Here is a 21,024-nt window from a genome sequence, read left to right as displayed (position 1 = left end):
GTGGGAATACAACATGGTTATAAACAAGTAATTTGAATGAGTTAATATTGCCATTGCCTGTCAGTATAATGACTCCACTGGCCTACCAAGTATAATGTGCTACTTCAGAAAACGTAGCATAAAGAATTAAGCGCCAAAAAAGGAATGTCTGTGTGCATTACCACTGATATCCTAAGAAACGGAAACTAAAGCATGAATTTATTTTGGATGGCCTTGCGCCATATGACAGTATGTCAGTCATCTAGTCCAGACTTCTATCAGGCTCCGAATCTTGGCTATCTTCATTGGCTGACTTGATGGCACCCAAGGCATGCCAATTACAGGAGTGTTGCTGGCAGGCAGGAAAGGAAAATCAGAATCGGTTATACAATGTAATCAGGCTCATATGAAAAACTTTTTTTGGGGTCCCAAAATATGTTGAATCTTCACTGGACTGTTATTGATTATTACTAAACAGACTTAAGAATTCTTAAGTTCAATAATCTTTTGTCAGTAAGTGCTACTTGAGTAAATGAATCACCAGTATTTAAATAAAAAATCAATTAAACCCTAATAAATTAATGAGATCCAACACTACTCAATCTGCACCTTGATTAAGTATCAAGACAAAGGTGAAGTGCTGTGTGTAAACAATTACATGCTAGGTTCCCAATTAAACCGCTCCCATATAATAATTATTTTGTATGGATTTATCTTTATCTTATCTTTAATTAGTTAAAAATACATACAAAACTAGCATTACACTGCTACAATATGCATATTTTCTACCAACAAATTGTACAGTAAATCAAAAATATGAAAAAAAATTTTATTTTGGGGTGTTTTATTACTATTTCATTATCAAAATGTATACACTGTATCCCAAGCAATAACCATATAAAAATATACTATAATAAATACAAAGTGGACCGGCTCTGCCGTTACTACCACGCAGTTACATTTTATTTTCGGCTCTGCCGCTAACTTTTCTATTGACCATACAACAGTGTACATGCAGTTTAATGTTGGTTCTGCCTTGAACTGTGACCTTGTGCTCTTATATGACTCTATTTCTGACTAAACTTGTGACCTTGTAAAAGGTCACTCATCTAACAAATTATAATGAAACAAATATATTGATAACAAACAAACATGGGGAAAAGTGATAGCATGCTTTACCGATGAAGTGAATCTGATCCTATATGGGGGATCTTTAACAATTTTAAGACTGGCTTAACTCTACCTGAACTAGTTTAGACAAATTGTAATACTCCCAAAGGCAACCTTCTCTTCAAGATCATTTTAAAGAGTCAATAAAGTCGGTGAGTTGAGGGACCCTGGGCTTTGATCCCCATTGCTATTGCTACTGCTAGTGCTGAGCTTGCGATGAGCTGTGGAACAGGATTCTTGAGGTCCAGGATAAGTGAACACCAGAGTTGGTGTAAAGGGCGTAATTGATGGGGTCTTCATCAAGGTAGGAGTGTGAAGAGCCTCTGGTTCAAGAATGGTGTCACTAATCTCTATTCTAGGAAGTCTGACTTTGTGACCTCTTGCTTCTTCATTGTGTGGCTCTTCCTTAATAAGTTTAGAAGAGCCAACCTGTTGGCTATTTTGTTGAGAATGGGACACTTTGCAGATTGGCTGATGGGCGTCAAGAATAAGTTCAAGTTTATCTTTCTGTTTTTGCAGCTCTGCTATCTCCTTTTGCAGGGATGACTTCTCCTCTTCTAGCTTGTCTGTCTCCTGGAAATAGTGAAAATTTGTTAATTTTGATTTCCTCTAGTTCCAGTTTAAATACACATTTTGACTTTAACATTAATACACATATATATATATATATATATATTGAATTTAAAAAATAACTTAACAATCCATTAGGAACTACAGTTTGAGCAATCCAATGCTCTCTAGCTGACCTGCTCAGACTCACTTTAATACAAATGTATATTTGGAGGTCTGATGATGTTATAGTGTCTGTAAGTGAGTGAGATATCAAATTTCCACTAAAAGAAAGGGGCATTTTATAGCTATGGTCCTACTGGCACATAATGTCTAGCTGTGCACTTTACAAATGTGCTTCTCACTTTCCCTGATTAAGCAAGTAAAGTCCAATTTATTCTAATGAATGAGAAAAGTGTCAGAAGAGGGAAACCTGATGCTTTATGTTGACAGGTAATGTGGCACAGTGTTTACTTCAGTGATATTCAGAGAAAACACAGCATGGTTTTGGAGGTGACACACTGCCCTTTGTGTTTTATAAATAAAATACAAAATGTTATCACAGAGTGGTGTAATTGGAACACTGTTCTGCAGCGTGGGTAGGGTAGATACCATTCTTTGGTGAAAAGATATGGATATTTGTACATTTCCTGAAAAAAGGCAACGGTTTTATAAACACTGCTGAACACTTTTCATTCTTTCAGTCAAGGTGTCTTTACTTACTGCTTGGAGATAGTCAGTTAGCTCTTTACGACGGTTTCTACACTTGGCAGCTGCAATCTTATTCCTTTCTCTTCGCACTCTTCTCCTCTCCTCTTCTTCATGAGATATCTAAAAAAAATAGCAAATAAACAATGCACAGGAGTTAATCATGCAAACCTAAAAGTAATTCTGATTCATTCAGCTATTCATGTATCCTGTTGTGTTACAATAAGAGATTGCTCAGCCTAAATACCCTATAGTACAGCTATCCTACTATATTGAGGTGTAAAGGATTGGTATGCTGGCAGTGCCACTGCTTATCCTGTGACTTTATTATGTACATAGGTCACAGAGTATTAAGGGATGAATGAAGTCTACTTTCTTTATGAATGGAAGGATTGACAGTGTGTGTGACCCAATGACTCAGACATTAGTGTTTATCCCGCTTAAATCTGTGGTTTGACACTCACATCCAAGCTTTTTTTCCCCGTGACTCACTCCCTACTTCGACTATGAGTCGCCTTTCAACTGTTTCCTGTGACATGTGCAATGCTTCTTACTTCAGGCACACACACCAGTTTTAACTCTTCAAGGCCACACCCAAAGGCAACATAATCACCAACATGGAGAATGAAAATACCATGTTTATTTAGCCAATTGATAAATTATAAACATTACATTACAAAAATAATTCTGTCTACAGCTCATGTTACATTACCATGACCATTTTGTTGTAGGTATAAAAAAATTTAGGAAAAACCAGACAGTTGCATATGTGTTGTCATTTTTTCAAATGGTGGTCAGTGGAGAAATGCTTCTTCTAAATTTGTGATACATTGGCAGGCAGTGTGGGGAAGGGCATCTCTTACATTGGTGGTCAGAGCACAAATCTTCCTCTAACTTTGATAGTCAGGGTCCCAAAATGGTGACTATAAAAGATCATTAGTGCCAGGTTCATTAATGTCTAAGAGATAAGAAATGAGGTTCTAATTTTACTATTCTATGTTAGGGTCTGAACTATAAAGATAACATTAGTGTTTAGAACAATATGCCAATGTTCAAGGAACCCAGAGCAACCTCTGTAGATACAATACTGTCCCTTCTGAACCTTGGTTGGGACAGGTTGGTTTACAGCAAAATAAACTCTGATCAATTACTATAATTAACATGCTTTGCAGTGATATACTAAAGAATCCTATTGGTCCATCAACTTTACATTGGGTATACATATTTTGCCACTGGACATAAGTGCTATACCAATAAATGGACCATTTTAGAAGCACAAGAATAAAAATAGTAATGATACTGCCACTTTAAACACATGCATTGCAGATTAAGGCTGACCTAATAAATTTACCATGGCCATTCTGTCACATGTGGTTTGCTCCTTTTCCCAAAAATGCAAGATTGTGCAACCCATCACATGATATTACCATATGGAGATGTGGATATGGATATTTCATATGTCAATACCAAATCCTACAATACCATTCTGGGTGGACCTGAAAGCGGAGGTAAACCCAAAACAAACCCAAAATAAAAAAATTACACTTACCTTCAATCTGCAGATCAGTCCATCCCTTGGGAGGCTTCTTCAATCGGTGCCCAGGTCATCCCGGTATCCGTCTCCAGCCCGGCGCAGAGGGAGCGCCCGACGCCGACATCTTCTCTTCTTCCGTGTTATTCTTCCTATATCACCTGATCCCGCAATGCGCAGCCGCAAGATCGGATGCTGTAGATTGGTAAAAAACTTGCCGATCTCACTGCGCATGCAGTTTTTTCCCTATTGATGAAAAGGCTCCTTCTGCGCTTGCCTGGGATGTTTAGGCATGAGCAGAAAGAGCAGCCAAGAGCCTCCCGGGATGCGTAAAGTAGGTATCCAGGGAGGCTCTGCGCTCCTATTCACTGTTGATTGCCTAGATCGCCTTGATCGCCTAAAAAAAAGGGTACGGCACTTAAAAAAACACTAACAAACAAAATTTTTGATTTTAATAAAAGGGTTGTCTACCCTTTTATGTAAAGTAAAAATTCTGAGTTTAGGTATATTAATAAGTAATATACAAATTTTTTATTTGTTTTTATTTTTAGCAATTCAATGAAGAACAACATCCGACAATACAGTAATATTCACATATAACATAACTTCAATCCTACTAAGTTGATTTTATTTTTACTAACCACATAAATACATGGTTGTGCATATCTGGCTGTGCTGTTATACTTAAAAACACTACAAGCTTTTATTATAAAAATAGAAAAATTGACCAGAAAAGTGAATCCAAATACTTACATGTTCACCAGCACGTCTTCTTGTCATATTCAAGACTCCGCTCATGCTTCTGATGACACCATGACGAGGGCCGGGGTATGGGGGTAATGCCAATGGTCGAACACTAGGCTGAACCATCCAGTTAAGATCTTGATTTGAAGTAATAGCATTTAATGTTGGGATGAAAGGACCAGTAGACGTGTGAGTTGTGTATTTCTGTAATAGGAAAGAAGACATATTAATATTATACACATCGAAAAAATGTATCAATACAGCTTTAAAATGTGTCAATATATTTCTTGGTATCCTGTGACTGTTGATATTTTGTGGAATTGTCAATAAAAAAAGACAAGAATTTTAAAGAAACCCTTACTGAGGTCATGGATGTAATTGCTGAAAACCTCTTGTTGAAAATACTAGTTTTCTGGCTGTTATGCAGTTTGATGGTCTTTAATATTTTGGAGCCACTGTCCAGGTATGAGTGCAAATCAGGCATTCTGAGTTTAATTTGCAAATTTTTGGCCTGGGTAAGTGACTCAGAGAAAACTAAGCCAGATATCCCTCTCATCTCATCTCGACTTATGTTTAGACTGTCATACTGTAACTACTCTAAATGAAGATCATAAAATTTATTAACTTGAGTAACTGATCGCCATACTGGGAAGTGACTTACATGGCATGTAGCCTAGTTTTAATTTTAAGTGGCAATCATAGCAAAAGTTGTAGTTATCGTATTTGAAAAAAACTCCACTGGCATCCACTATTTCCAACAGAGATCTCCTCTATACAATCTGGTGATCTCCATAGGCGTTTATATTGTAAAAGTGAAGATCTGGTCTGGTCACATTTTTTTTTTAAATCACTAAAAGTGCTGGTAAATAGAAAGATTCATAAACTAATAATTGACCATAAAAAAGCTGAATATCACAAGCACAACCAAGCCCAAATTTTAGTAAAAGTATTGCCATTTTTCCGGTCATTTGTTGGATCGCTATTAAAAAGGTGTGATCCCATATGTTTATATACTATTACATATATTTGAGTATAAAGAAAATATTGTGATCCTTTTTTCCTAATTGTGCAAAATGAGAAATCTTTCTGTAACCTTACAATGCCAAGCTAGTTTGAGAGATATTCTAGCATCAAAAACACTTTTACATTTGTCTTTGCTGCTGTTAGAAAGTTTTTTCACTTCCCGCTCTGGCAAAATAATGTTTTTACCGGAAGGAAAAACAGGAAGTAAAAACAACTCTCCAACAGAGCCTCCAGCTGGACAGGGGTTCTAACCCTTCCCTATTCTATCCAAATACAAGTTTAAGGTATAAATTAACTTTAAGCACTCTGGCCCTATAGCACCTAGCAATCCAAGATTTGAATCCGGCTCAGGATATTCCCTGTATAGAGCTTATATGTTCTTCCTATGTAAACATGGTTTCCTCTTACATTCCAAAAACCTACTAGCAGGTTAATTGCCCCTCCAAGACACAGCTAGTGACATGATGATGGCCTCAGCCTATATAAATGCATGTATAAAAGCAGTCATATACAGTGTTCATACACCATACCAACTGATCGCACAATTTGTTTTAGATTTAACAAATTGTTATAATATTGGGGCAAGACTAGGCAATCTGTTTTTCTGAGCCCTATAAAACTAAAATCAGCATTTTTTTATTAATTTATTTTGAATATTTCACAATTCATTAGAAAAGGGATGCTCTATAGACAAACCATACTTACCTGTCCTTTTGACCATGCTGTAGATAGCCACTGAGAAATCATCTTCTGAAGTCCACACTGATAACAACTCATCCAACAGTGACAGTCTCTTGAGTCCCTTGCAGCTCTCATTGGTTCCTTCCTTTGACCTCCACATTACTGTTGTATCCTGTAATGGGTAGGAGTCAGAGGAAGAAACTGCAGGAGACACAGACGATTGACACTGCCATACTGGTTTTAGAACTTCAGAAGAATATTTTTAAAGATCACAAAGACATTGAGTGGCATGGGCGGCAGGAAAGGTGAGTTGGGTACCATTTTTATTTTTGGTGTGCAAAATTAAACACATACATATTTATTAGAAATATCACAAACCTAACAATGCATTTATAACAAATTTTATTCTATTAATTAATAAATGGTTAGGCTACCCAAAGTATCCCAATTTTAGTTTTATTCTAGTAAATTGTATTACCCATCATCTTGCTTTGCTTCTCCCACCTAGGGTTACCAACTTTTCTGGGAAACAAATATTAGCCTCATCATCTCTTTTCTTATCATAAAACTGGAAATAATTAGCACTATAAAGAAGCAGACTGGTTGTGCGAAACACGTTGAATGAAAAACCTACAAAGAAAATGTTTAGTCCTCTAAGTGTTTTATATTGTGACATCTATGCAAAAGTGTGATATCATCTCTGGGGACCTTACAACTAAGAGGCTTCTCTGGATCACTATTTGCCAACTTATGGTTCTTTATTTGTTGTGGATTATCTTTTAAATTTAATTTTTAGATGCATTAAATATATATGGTATATAAGTATATGGTTTTAAAAACACCTATATTGATTACAAAAAGTCATATTCCCTATTTCTACCGAGCAGGCCAGACTTTTTGATAACAACATAATCTAGACATTATAGAGTAATGCCTTCCTTTCTCTTATTTGTCATTTTTGTTAAATATAATATATACCATCATTATATCAATAACAGGGACTGTGTTGAGGGGTAAAACAAACATAATACCAATAAATAAAATAAAAAAACACACGTGTGTATATATGTGTATGTGTGTGTGTGTGTGTGTGTGTGTGTGTGGGGGGGGGGGGGGGCAGAGAACTACAACTGGGAGACCAATCCTAAACTATTTTGGATAAGGTGACCTTTTAAAGATCCTTCCTTGACAGTGCAACAAAAACTGTTACTATTAAAACTCATAATAAATAGCGTTTTTCAAAAATAAATACTGTGAGTAGCCATTATCAGTTATCCATGAATCAATTCCCATTATTGATACAGCACTGTATACCATGTTAGCACATATAACACTATAAATAAAAGTAAATAATTATTATTATTACTTTTATTACAAAACTAACAGTACCAAACCATCATCATTTAGGTATAATAATAATATTTGACTCGAACAAAACAAATAGAAATATCGATGTTTCAAATATATCTTACAGTACATTTATTAGTAAACTACTCACCTGCTGGTTGTCCTCAGGAGGTGTTGATCGCATACTGTGACCCATACTAATTGCTCCAAAGGGCGAATTTCCTGAGTCAGGGCTGTGACTGGCACTGCTGCACCCTAGGTCCAGATGAGGATAAGTCCCAGAAAAATCTCTGTACATGATCTGTGTGCGCAGCTTTCTCTTGTCTAAGTCACACTGACTCAGTAATCAATGCTGCTTCATTTTATCTTTGGGAAACAGATACTGGAAGGGTTTCAAAAAATGATAGGTAATTCTTTAGTAATTTACACTTTAATATTTGTTTATTATGACAGCTACTAGCTCCAGATTATTACAAATGTTACTTAATAGAAAAATAGATCTAATTTAGTTATCGTATTTTCCAGAATCTTTTCTTTTTTGGAAAATTGAACGTAAATTAATGTTAGCACCCCTCCTTTTGCAATTTCAGTTGGTACGTCCCGGGTTTACCAAAAATGAATGACGCAGATGCCCTTTTATGGCATACTTCCTATGAAAGGAAAGCCCTTTGCTAGAAGCGGCGGTTTTTTTTTTAACTCTGCTATTTCCAGTGTGGAACGGAAACTATAGGTAAAGTGATAAAGCCACGGAGACACCTAGACAAAAATACTTCTGGGAAATGATGATTGTTTACTTTTAACATGTTTCTATTTAATTTGTTCATTATTTTAACTGTAATTTATGGGAAATATGCCACAGTTTTATTGGAGTCTATTCTTATATTTCATCTATCTGAATATTTGCATTTCCTTTATAATGGTCAATAATTCCAGTATTTGATTGTTTTTAATATTATTTCTGGCTTTGTTTTATGCTAATAAATCCATGACAAATTATTTAGTTACTGTACATTTAAAACAGCTTTTTTTTCTTGGTGTTTACTATGGGTTTATTTTCTAAGGGGGTTAAAAGGCTGTAAAATTGATGAGAAATTAATTCCCACATCTCCCCAATATGTTATTGATGAAATCTAATGTTTTCTGCCTTTCCACTGTTTTGATCTATTGTGTGAATATAAAAGCTGATTTACTAAAAGAGTAATGGCTGTTCACTTTGTAAAATGAAAGTTCTTATAGCTAAGAGAATGTTAGTAAATAAGGTAAATCTGTGTTCACGTTAAATGCCCAATTCTATGCAAGGTTTAAACATTACAGGATTATTGCTAGAACATAATTGGATGGTTAAATTTAACACAACTTCACCTTTTTTACTGATCTGAGTGAAAATTAGTAAATGATAAACTTGCTACAGCCACTAGCCACTACATAATACAATACTTCAATAATCATACTTAGACCCCAATACCTACCCACAGGCCCCACACCCCCAGCAATTCCTGTATTGTCGTCTTTTTTCTGCAATAGGTCAGGTCTTACACCACAATCTTATTCCTCTTCTCCTCTGCCCTTATTGTTGATGTACTGGCATTGCCCAATTTATTTCACAAAGTTTTGCAAGGGGAATTCTGCAAACATAGTGCCCAGTCCTACTTCTTTTTTAAAGTGGCAAAGATGTGACCTTAAAATGGGAGAGTCAGGGAATGCCTACCTTTGGCAGCAGTTCCACAGGGTCAAAGGGAAATTCAACATAAGGCAAACCAGGGGTCATTTGTTGAACTCCACACCCTACTGAAATATGTGTTGTGGGTATCACATAAGGCTTTGGGAGTTACAAGCCAATCAAAGTCGATATAGCGAAACAAAGGAAGAGGCACAGCTATGCCATGTGCTTACCAATGTGACCTTTTCAATTTAAATGCAGCATTGCCTAAATCCTGATTGCAGTGGATGACAAGAAAAGATGTCACAAAAAACCCAATACAAACAAGGTCAAATACAGCCTCTGAACTGTCATCTATGCTTATCCAGATAACTGGCATATGGGAATGGATCCCTAATGCTAGGTTCACACGTGCAATAATTATCGTTTGAAAACGAACAATCCACAATTATTCCTGAATATTTTGAATGATCATATTCTGAACAATTTTGTACATGCTGTAACGATACAATCGTTCAAATATAATCCACCAATAATGTACACACTAGGAAGGTTGGTTTGAATGATCATTTGAACAATCGTTCCAACGATGCAGGAAGTGGCATGTACAGGAGAAAATGTATCACAGAACAATCCCAGATCACTAAATGACTGTACACACAATAGATTGCAAACGATCGTTGCCCAACCAAATCGCTGGAACAGTCGTTTGTTTCCAGCAAGATTCCTCATTCGTCGGTGTCATTATGCACTTTTTTTGTTAACAATTATTAAACGATCTTTCATAGATCGTTCGTTTCCAACGACAAATATTGCACGTGTGTACGCAGCCTAAGTGTTGGTGGTTGAATACTGGGATCCTAAAATAGACAAGGGCTTGCAAGTCTGGTGCTCAATCTCACAATGACAAGTAGCTGAGAGAATTTCTGCCACCTTAGCAAAACCACCCATACTAATTAGTGGGTACCATGTATTTATACTTTGTCATGTACCACAGCTTTCCACTACATGGCCACCACCTTGTAGCACCCCTAAAAAACCCACATCCAAACTCTGATATGACATTGAATGTCACACCAAGTGATTATGCTGGGATGGATTAATTAAAGGATTTTTATAAATAGGGTCTTTGCAAATAACAAATATTTGTTACCTGCCATTTTGTACAGGCCAGATTTGCTTCTAAAGGTAGTCAAATTACAACAACAAAATGCCCCTTATTCAGTTCCTTAGAATTGTATGCAACCAATATAGATTGCTAATGTTTAGTACACACTTGCAAATGCTGTCACCCAAAATGACAGATAAGCTGTTTGTCCTTCTACTGGGACCTCTTGTTTAATTCACCGGACAGGGGAGAAAGAGCACTTGGCATCCCGCTGCATTGGTATACAATAGAATAATAGTGGTTAGTAGTGGATGGTCATTAGTAATCCAACATAGCAGATGATTTTGGATTTTTATAATTTTGGGGAACACCAAGGTATTTTTACTAGATTTTAGGATGATCACAAAGATTTTTCTTGCGTGAAGAAAATCTAAAGCATGTATGAACCTTCTGTGGCAACATCAACATTGGATTTATACATCGCCATCCACTGTAGATGTGTGGCGATCGGTCTCCTTCCTGCGTTACTAAATGTTGTCAGATACAGGGAGCTAAACTAACTGCAAGGAACCGATGGTCCTATATAATTGCCCAACCATTTCTGTTATCCACTGCAAAATAACAATACTTTGAATCATAAATTAGGTCAGGTCGGCAATACTTCAGGAGCGAGTGAGGCACAAGACCCCAAGCACGGATACATAAGAGCTAATCATCACACATCTGAAAAGATATTGACACAATTTAATAGGAAGGAGATACAACAAATATACAGTGACAAGCTGCTGATTATATCCAAGAGTGCTTAGACGCCACCATGCCAGCTGCTCCATACACTGCCCATTCATGACAATCCTGTCATTCCTTACAGGAGGTTCCTAGACTTCTCAAGCAAGTTAAACAGCTCAGTTTTGCTATTCACTGAAGGATTGCAGGGGCCTGGTATTTAAGGAGTTAACCGAGAACTGTCTGGCAGCACAAAGTGAATGGGATTCTATATGGAAGTATAATAGATTCGGTGTTTTCCCGTAAATCTCCACTATTCCAGCACGTGTTCCCTGCCCGTATCAGTGTTGTGCCTTGACCCAGCGGCCTCCCTATCCCTCAGTACCACAGGCCCCGCCCCTTACTCCCAGCATTCCCCTACACTCTGCCCGCCGCTCCCAGCTGTGTATTTGTGCTGTCTCACCGTCTCGTGCGTCTATCTCGTTTCCCGTTAATGAGTCAGCTCTCTGTCACCTCACAGGGCTCTTTGTCTTAAAGTGGCCGAGGTATGAGCCCGAAACAGGAGGGTGAGGCGGGGAGCGACTGACATTAGAAGCTCTATTACAGTGAAAGAGAAACTCAGAGTGAAGTGTAATAAAATGTGTACAGCAGTTGTACAGAAATAGAATGGCTGCTATGGCTAGAAAAAGCTGTAGGCACAGGTATTGTCTGGAATGTTAATGCTGTGCTACATATGCTTGAAGCACAGGTAATATCCTTTCCTTAAAGAGAAACTAAACAAAAAAATATATACTTACCTTCAATCCCACAGGGCAGTCCGATCACTTCATAGGTGTCCTGCATCGGGTCCCTCATCGCCCCGGCATCCGTTCTGGGGCCGGCGCTTCGGGCTATGCTTTCTTCATCTTCCGGGTTCTTCATCTTACGTCACCTGACCTTGGGGTGAGATTGGGTGACGTAGAATAAAAAAGAAATTTGCTGAATTCACTGCGCATGCGTGAGATCGGCAAATTTGTCTCTATGCGCATAAGGCTCCTTCTGCGCCTGCCCAAAATGCTCAGGCATGTGCTGAAGGAGCGCCCAAGAGCCTCCAGGGATGCCTGACATAGGTATCCTTGGGAGGCTTTTAGCTCCCATTCATTCTTGAACCGCCTAGGCAGCCGAGAATTAGGGGGCGGTGCTGCACCTTTTTTTTTTTTTTTTTTTTTTTTTTTTTTTAGTGATGCACCCTCCTGACCCTCCGCAGTCAAAAAATAATAAAACATAATTTTTACCTCACATAAAAGGGTTGTCTACCCTTTTATGTAAAGTGAAAATTCGAGTTTAGGTATGCTTAAGTGTTTATATAGTGGTGGAAGTAGCCAACAGTGGGCCTCTGTACATATTTTACTTGGGGGTACCCTCTGAACTGTATTGGGGCCAATAGCCATTTTTTTTTTTTTTTTTGGCTGAGGAGGGTCGGGGCCAGTACATGTGCTAAGAGAAACCTGATTTCTGAAAATATTCGTTGCCTGACTGCCATGCTGAGCCAGAGGTTGCAACACATTTGGAGCACCATGATATACATGCCTTGCTTTGTGGTGCGCCAAGTTTACAAAACACACCACCTTATCAGTCTATTGAAAATAAACAGTCTGCTTTAACACAACATATATTAATACTCCTGTGGTCACAAAGGTTCTAAAAGGAGCCTATACGTTTTTTACATTTTTTTCTACTGTTTGTTTTTTCTTTCTGTGAAAAAATTTCAAATAATGCCTAATGAGGACCTGTTACTTGTCATACTAACAGGCCTGGGATCGTCATATTGAAGAGCCATTTAGAGCACATTACATTGCTTTCATAACAACCACCAAACATTGCCCTAATCACACATATAAAAACCTTCCCCATGGACTTTAATGCATAGCACCAAAATGGTGTTATTTCACAAAAATGTATTTTTTATATATTGCAGCAGTTTTGCTCAGAAACTATTGCCAAAGATAACCAGATAACAAGTATTCCTAGAAAGAGATCAGTGATGGTATCTCTGGTGTTACTCTCGGTACCAGTCACCCTATAAAAAAAAACAAAAAAACAGGGTTCCTTCAGAGGTTGCTAGGGGTTCTTTGAACAATGCACAATCTGTGCCTCTCAGGCCAGTTTAACTGATACTAAGGATGTTTTTGGCTATCTGTAAGGGTAAAATTCTTTCCACTGACCACCACAGCAATGTACTGTAAGTTGTTGGCTATCTGTGAGGGTAAAATTCTTTCCACTGACCACCACAACAATGTACTGTAAGTTGTGGACATTAAAGCATTTCATGGGTTCTCCCATGTTAAAAAAAGGTCAAGAAACACGGATCATGAGTGTTTATGTTGCACTAAAGCTGCAATACAACATCTAAATAAATATTTGTTGTTTTTAAACTCCTAAGTACAGGTTGACATTCAAAAATCCAGGAACCTCCGGACCTGAGGAGTGCAGGATTTTCTAAATTTTGGATTTTTGAAGGGTATACTCACCTCCACACACAGGCCAGCCTTCCTCTCGTTGCACCGGTGGATGTCTAGCACAGTTCTAGAGAGCAGGCAGCAGGGAAGTCTCAACATGTACTTAGTGTAGCAAGCAAGACCTAACAGCTGTTTCTGGAGAACAGCGCCATCAAAACATAAGTGGCCAAGCAGTGTAATACAGTACCTGTATTAAAAATGCGCTCTGAAATCCATGGGGGAAAACTGAGGGAACCAGATTATCGATGGCCGGATTTTCGATTGTGAACCCGTATAAGCATTTTAAAGGCCTAATCTCTTCTGGATTTGTGTGGTCACATGAGTGCCAAGATTGCATCATAGCTTCATAGTGTGTAATGAAATGTCCCCCATTTCCACCTAAGAAAGTTGTTGGGCATATTAGATTGTAAATGTTTAATAAAAGTGGTGTTCCTTAAGTCCCCCTTGTTGCCACATGGTCCAAAGTCAACCATGCCAAAGTTGGTTCAGAAGAGCATATATGCTATGTAGCTTGTGTCTTCAAACTCCCCAACCACTATAGGTATTTAGACACATCCATGATTGTCAAATACAGGGTAGTCCCCGGGTTAGGGACACCCGACATATAGACGACTCCTAGATATGAACATGGCCTCCCTGCTTGCTGTTTGCAGAACTGTGCAGAATGGTGGCTTGGAGGGGTTGGTTTGCATGACTTGCAGAAGAAAACTTTTGCTAAACACAGCTGAGGTTGTGGGTGATCTTAGGGGGGTGAGCTCTTCTGCAGCTCTTGTAACTCTTTAATGACCATGACAAACTCTGCAGTTGTTCCTTTTTGCATATCAAAGCACAGCTTACTCCAGAAGTTAATGAATGTCTAGCCTTCATAAAGATTTTTTTTTGCTTTGTTTGTGATTAGCTCACAGTGTGGATTTTATACAGTAACTGACACCATGCTGCCTAATAATATGTTGAGACAAACATCTGCCCTAATTGCATTTTCTAAAATAATGTACCTGTTCCGATTTACATACAAATTCAACTTAGGAACAAACCACAGTCCCTATCTCGTATGTAACCTGTATGTAAGCCATATTTTGTCTTGTAAACCATATACATGTTGGCAGGAAACCACAGAGTGTGACAGAGCAATTATCAAAAATCCCGATACATTAGCACATACTTGACAAAGGTCCTGCATCCTGCAGAACAGCTTCAGGTCTTTAGGCAGCTTTTAACAATGCCACTGTCCAAAGTTTCAGTATGATGCCATGGGCTAGAAGCAATACAGAGCATTTCTTTTATCCCACTGTTACCACATTCCAGTACTGCACTGCATGTTCTGGCATTTCAGTTTTGTGGCTTTAACCATCAGGTGATCTTCTACCAACATTCCCAGTGGAAACCTGATAATGCTAGAGGTAGAGCAGTAGCACAGGGTGCACTTTTCTAAGCAGCCACTGATCACAAATTATATTCTTACTCCCAGTGACATCAAATACTGTATATGGGGTTTATTTTACTTCCACAAACACAAACAACATAGGGCTCATTTTTGTCCTACTTATATCATTGGGCCAAAAGGCTTTTTTAATTCCCACTGACAAGAATAATGATATGGAGTTAAGATTATCTTAATTAGATCAATGGTGGGTCTTGTTTCACCCCCCCCCCCCCATTTCTATTCAGTGTACCCTAGGCCTAAAACAAAGCAATGTATAGAGGGAAATGTGTCACAGTGCAAACCATTTCAGTAAAGCCAAATCTACTTTATTGGCCATATCACCTGTTTGTCTAGCAGGCAACAGTGTCCATCCTAATTATCAAAATGTTGGCAGCTATGATAAGCATAGGGCACAATTAGTTTGGGTAAGAAGATAAGAGGAATATAAAATTAATTGCTTTTTAATGCCCCATTGCATTAAAAAAACAAAAACAAAACACAAACAGTGTTTTAGAAAACTACTTGTTAATTAGTGTTTACACCTTTTTAATTGACCATTTCAATTACTACTGGAAGCCTAGAAGAATGTGAGCGGTCAATATGCAACGCAGTACACTTCAATCTTTTAGAAAAAAAAAGCAAAAGAAAAAAATCAAGCTGGAAGTCAGTTTAATTTTTTTTAAATAAAAATGGAGCAAAATGGAAGACAATATGTTTGTGTTTCTCCTACTTGGGGAGATTCTATCTTTTTGGTACAATAACACCATTTTCTAAAATCTCTATAGCAGTTCCAGACTTAAAGCTGCCTTAAAGTCAAAATTTTTACTTTAAATAAAATGGTAGACAAGCCTTTTATTATTTTAAATTTCCAAAATCCGTGGCTGGACAGGCTCCACTAATTACAGTATCTCCATTGTAATAGGATGATTTTGTGAGCATATAAACATACAGTACAAAAATTGTTCAATTATCTGAAAAGTAACAGTATTCTCTGAAATCAATGATGATTGCATGATATGGAAATGTATTGAAATAAGTAAAATTTTAGAGCAAAACATACTAAGCAAACATGATTTGGCAAAATAAACGTAAAGTAACACAAGTTACTTTTTGCCCTAAAGAACTCACCTTACAGTGTAAGAAAGCATATGCATATTGTTTTGATGCTTTTTCACCTTGATTGACCTTGTAACATAGGCATGTGTTTAATAAACTATACTGGATTTTGTTCTGAGGCTTTTCAATAAAGCTGCCTTTAGATTCTGCCAGGTCAGCAAATTGCCATACTGTCCTTCCAGAATAGGTCCACAGTGATGTGTTTATTTGCAGAAGCTGGCATTTTTAAACACAACACTACACCTATGCACTCTCAGATGACCTGAAGGAGCAGGGGTGTATTGTGGCGGGCACGGGTGGGAACGCTGTGCCCTCACTTTTTTTGGGAATGGAAATTATTTTACAAAGACATTCTTTGGTGGTCCGCAGCTCAGGCTGGTCCGCCCTTCTGCGAGGTCAGGGGAAGGTTCTTGCTGGGGAAGAGGGGTGCACTGGCCAAAGCCACGGACCATGTTTACCATATGGAATTGCAGGCTCAGGGCGGTGGGTGGGTTTATTCTCTGAACACAACCTGCCCATTCTTTCATCGTAGGCTGACACCTGCGATGAGAGAGTGGGCGGGTTCTGGTATCATGACGTCACTTGCTGGGAAGTTTCTTCCACTTTGAGTGACCCATAGGTAGGGGTGTAGTGGGGCGGACCCGTCATGGATATTACCGTGCCCATCTTCTTATTTTTACGACTACACCCCAGGGTAGGAATGATTTTACCTTGGTTTTTGTCACAACCAATAATCTGTCTAATTTCCTTCAGTGGAAAAGGTAATATGGTCTCTTTAAACCAGTAGAATATTGCTTTGGAGCTCCACCTGTTCTGGTCTATGCATTTAGTTACATGATCCTTCTAGAAGGAGCATGAAACACATAATCGCTGCCTAAACTTTTGGCCTATGACTGACATAGTAGGCAGCCTAGGGCAGAATTTGCTCCATGAAAAGTTACACTTACTAGACGCAACGCAGCAAGCCTGGTATTAAAGCTTTACCATGTAGTCATGTACTAAATACGGAAATCCCTGGTAATAAATCAGGCAGTTTAATTACCCCATACATTTAGGTGTTATAAGACTGTACTTTTATTTAAAAAAAAAACAAAATTATGAGTTAGTGACTGACTCACCAGTTTCACCATATGTTATGTTAGAGCTTGCCTGATGGGTACACTAACTATACTTTGATATGCAGAGGGCATATAATTATAGGATTATATGCCCTCTGCACAAAAGAATACCCATAAAGCGTTTAGAAGTGTTTTTTCCAAAATGGACATGGTTTAATCAGCAGCAAAATTTTTGTTCAAATATAAAGTAAAATAAAAACACTTGCAATTATAATGATATAACTGACTTGTGGTTTCTTTATTACCAGTTACCTCGTTCTGTGGTCTGTCACAGATTCCAGTGGTGTTTTTTTAGGCCAGTGTAAAAATCCCCTTTGCTCTCCTGGATACGAAGTACATTCCACTTTGATGAGGGAATCCTGTCCCTCACAGGAGTGGAATCATTTGTATCCTCTTGATGTTTTAATCCCCTGCCAACATGTATGAGTAAACTAAAGGGAAACCAAGGAAAGGAAGAGCGATCTGGCAGCAGTATTAACAATGACTTAAATATATAACAGCTTCTTTTATTACATTTTATCACTGTAAAGCTTCAGTGTTAATCAGATTTCAGGGGTGAGTAAACATCATGTTGAAAGAAGATATACAAGTAGCACAAGATCACATTTCTCTATTTTAGGTCTAGTAAAACAGGGATTTGCCCTCATTTCAGGGCTTTCTTGATATCTAGGAGCAGATCATGAATATATTTGCATAGTCCTCCAGAGATCAGTTGTAAAACCCCAGTGGTGATTATCTTTGGACATAGCATTGTCCTGCAGAGTATACACTCAGGGAGGCGTTGCATGCAGAATTTTTGCAAAAACCAAATATCTAAGAATATTGTGCCTAAAGAAACTTTGCAATAATATTACATTGGGTCATTTTTTTTAGTATTATGTATTTAGAATATTTCAAACCTTTTAGAACTTTTGCAAAGGCTCGCTTGTCCCATGTGACAAGCGGTAGGTTATGTCATTTTTTGAAACATTACCATAACCATTAAGACTATTAGGAATCAGTGACATTATAGTGGCCTATCGCACAAAGACAAACACTGCTAGAAAACTTACTTATAAAACACAGTTTATTGGATTACATATAAAACTCTGCAGACTCGTAAAAGAGAAGGCTCTTGCAAAAGTGATGATTTTAATATAGTTGAGGCCTAAAGGGTTGAGTTGCTCCTAGGTTTCTTCGATGTGTTGGACAATCTGGCAGCAAATTTTCTAAACAAATTTTCATTTTTAAAATTACACCCGGAGGAGGTTGCATATAGTGGACAGAGTAAAAATTGTAATTAGGTATTTTTCATCAATTTTCTACAATTCTGTGAATATTTTACTGCTATCCTTTGCTCTGTTTAAAGGATTAAACATTGCCATAGTCCCATTGCCATAGTCATAGTCATAGTCATTGCCATAGTCACAACAATTTTACCAAACTGTGTTACTGATTTTTCCTTTCTTTCTAGTGACATATATGTAATCTAGACAGTATCGATCGCCCGATAATCATTAACAAAAAACGACAACGATAAACGAAGAATTTCGCTGGAAATGAACTACAGTCCCAGGGGATATCATTGGGTGACGATCATTGTGTGTATGTATGTATGTGTGCAAATTTTTCACTTTCAGCCCTCAGTGCCTCTGACATTTTCTGCATAGTGCTTTGAAGTGCCTCTCTCCCAGATATTGTACAGGTAAGTTGACACATGGATATAAAATTTTTCTGCATGCACACTGTATGAATGCTTACCAACAGATTTCGGCTCTCCTATCATACCTCCAATGCTCTCTGTCTGCTCTAATGTGTCCATCACAGGGCTTTCCTGCTCTCCCACTGGAATAACATCAGGAGATAAAAATTAAACATGTGTACAGAAAAAAACACTAATTACATAATTTATACATTACCATAATTATCTCTCTACATCTTAGGTGCATACCTGGGTTAAGATCTAGTGGTGAGGTACACATTTCCTCCTCAATATGCTGCGTAGGGGAAGCAATAATCAACTCTGCAGAAAGAAAAAATAAATCTACTTAACATGTATGTTCTTGATATATTTTTAGGCTTGAGTATATGGCAAAATCCTACCTTCATGTTCATATTGAACCTCAACCTCTGGCTCTACCTCTTGCTCTGCCTCTTTCTCTGCCTCTTTCTCTGCCTCTTGCTCTGCCTCCCTAGCAGCCAGCCTTTTCTGTTTTAAAGCTAGTCGTCCTAAAAAAAACAAAAACAAATTACTAAACATAACAAAAAATGCACATTTTTTGCAAAAAATGCACATTTTTTGCAAAAAATGCATATTCATACAAAACATTACCCCAACCACACCTGTCAAAGGTACTAAGCGCAGTCAACATATATTAGTTGCACTTACGTTTTTTGGCAATGTGACGTATGAAATCCTCAAGCATGACCCTCTCTTGGGATTTTTCAGGTTGGACCACTGCTTACGGAGCTGTTCCATGGAACGCACAACCCTAAATTTCTCCTCCAGCCTGCTCTGCATGGTGACAGAAATGTGATCCTTTCCGACATTTGGATGTGGATAAAATGCCCTCCTGCTATCGTAATCCACCTTGTCAAGGATGCTCACCATAACCTCCATCTCAGCGTGACTCATTGATGATGCTCTCCTCTTGATGTTATGACTTGGCTGTGGCATGGTTTGTAAAGATCGCAAGCACAGGGTATGATGTCACAGGACAGGAAACGCAAGGAGTGGTGGGAAATCTGTGAGGAAATCAACTATTCAAGGTCATCCACAAGTGTTCCTTCATTTGAACCTTTGTTATTTTCCTGGAACTTGCTGTTTTGCTTGCTGTTGCTGTTTTGCCTGTTCTTGTCCTGTATTTTAGTGTGTAGTGGTGAAAGGTGACTAATGCAATTTTTTTGTTTTGCAATGTTTTGCAGGGATCATGGCTCATGATGCGTTCGACAAACCCAGACTTCATGCGTGAATTCATTGAAACCTACAGATCCTACTCATGTCTGTGGAAGGCGAAGTCTGGGGAGTATGCCAACAGGTATCTGAAAATGAAGGCGTACTATGCTATGGTGGAGCTCTGCAAAGCATAAATCCTGTGGCCAACTTTAACTATGTGAAGCAAAAGATCCAAAACTTGCGCACCGTGTTCAAAAAAGAATTGAACAAAGTGAAGCCTTCACAGCGGTCAGGTTCTGGTGCAGAAAATGCATACGTACCTAAATTATGGTACTTCAACCTTTTGTCTTCCACCACTGATCACAAGGAAGATTGTCTATCAGTGTGCAGCCTAGGAGACTAGAACAATGATGCAGGGGGACGTACACAGAGCCTTGATGGGACGCCTGATATTTTCATGACACAAGACCAGGTAAGTTACCATCAAATATTTTTATTGTACATTTTTTGAAAACACAGTACAGTTAGTACATTAGTACAGATTTTTCTTGCAGCAATAAACACTTTGTGGTCAATTTTAAATTGTCATGCTATCCTGACATACCACTGCTCCAGTTGTGTTGAAATACTGCAAGTACTTGGTTCGTTTTTTTTTTGCTGACACCAAGCATTCTGCGTGCTGTGGACCCACTAGACCAGGGGTCTGCAACCTGCGGCTCCGGAGCCGCATGCGGCTCTTCAGCCTCCTTGTTGTGGCTCCCTTCGGCT

At 38.2% G+C, this 21,024-nt stretch overlaps 1 protein-coding gene across 1 annotated transcript; it reads right to left on the bottom strand.

Annotated features, from left to right (window-relative positions):
- Positions 1 to 794: 794 nt before the first annotated feature.
- FOSL1 (FOS like 1, AP-1 transcription factor subunit) lies at positions 795 to 12,128 on the bottom strand. The gene is made up of 5 exons (XM_072421303.1): positions 12,024 to 12,128; positions 7,884 to 8,114; positions 4,691 to 4,885; positions 2,422 to 2,529; positions 795 to 1,722 (listed from the first exon to the last, which is right to left on the bottom strand). Exons 2-5 carry the CDS (start codon positions 8,028 to 8,030, stop codon positions 1,282 to 1,284), a joined length of 891 nt encoding a protein of 296 aa, XP_072277404.1. The 5' UTR covers positions 8,031 to 8,114; positions 12,024 to 12,128; the 3' UTR covers positions 795 to 1,281.
- Between the last annotated feature and the right edge of the window lie 8,896 nt (positions 12,129 to 21,024).

Source organism: Pyxicephalus adspersus, chromosome 9, assembly GCF_032062135.1.
Source record: "Pyxicephalus adspersus chromosome 9, UCB_Pads_2.0, whole genome shotgun sequence".
Lineage (NCBI taxonomy): Eukaryota > Metazoa > Chordata > Amphibia > Anura > Pyxicephalidae > Pyxicephalus > Pyxicephalus adspersus.
Note: the sequence above shows the minus strand (reverse complement) of the source record. Positions and strands in the feature narration are given on the sequence as shown.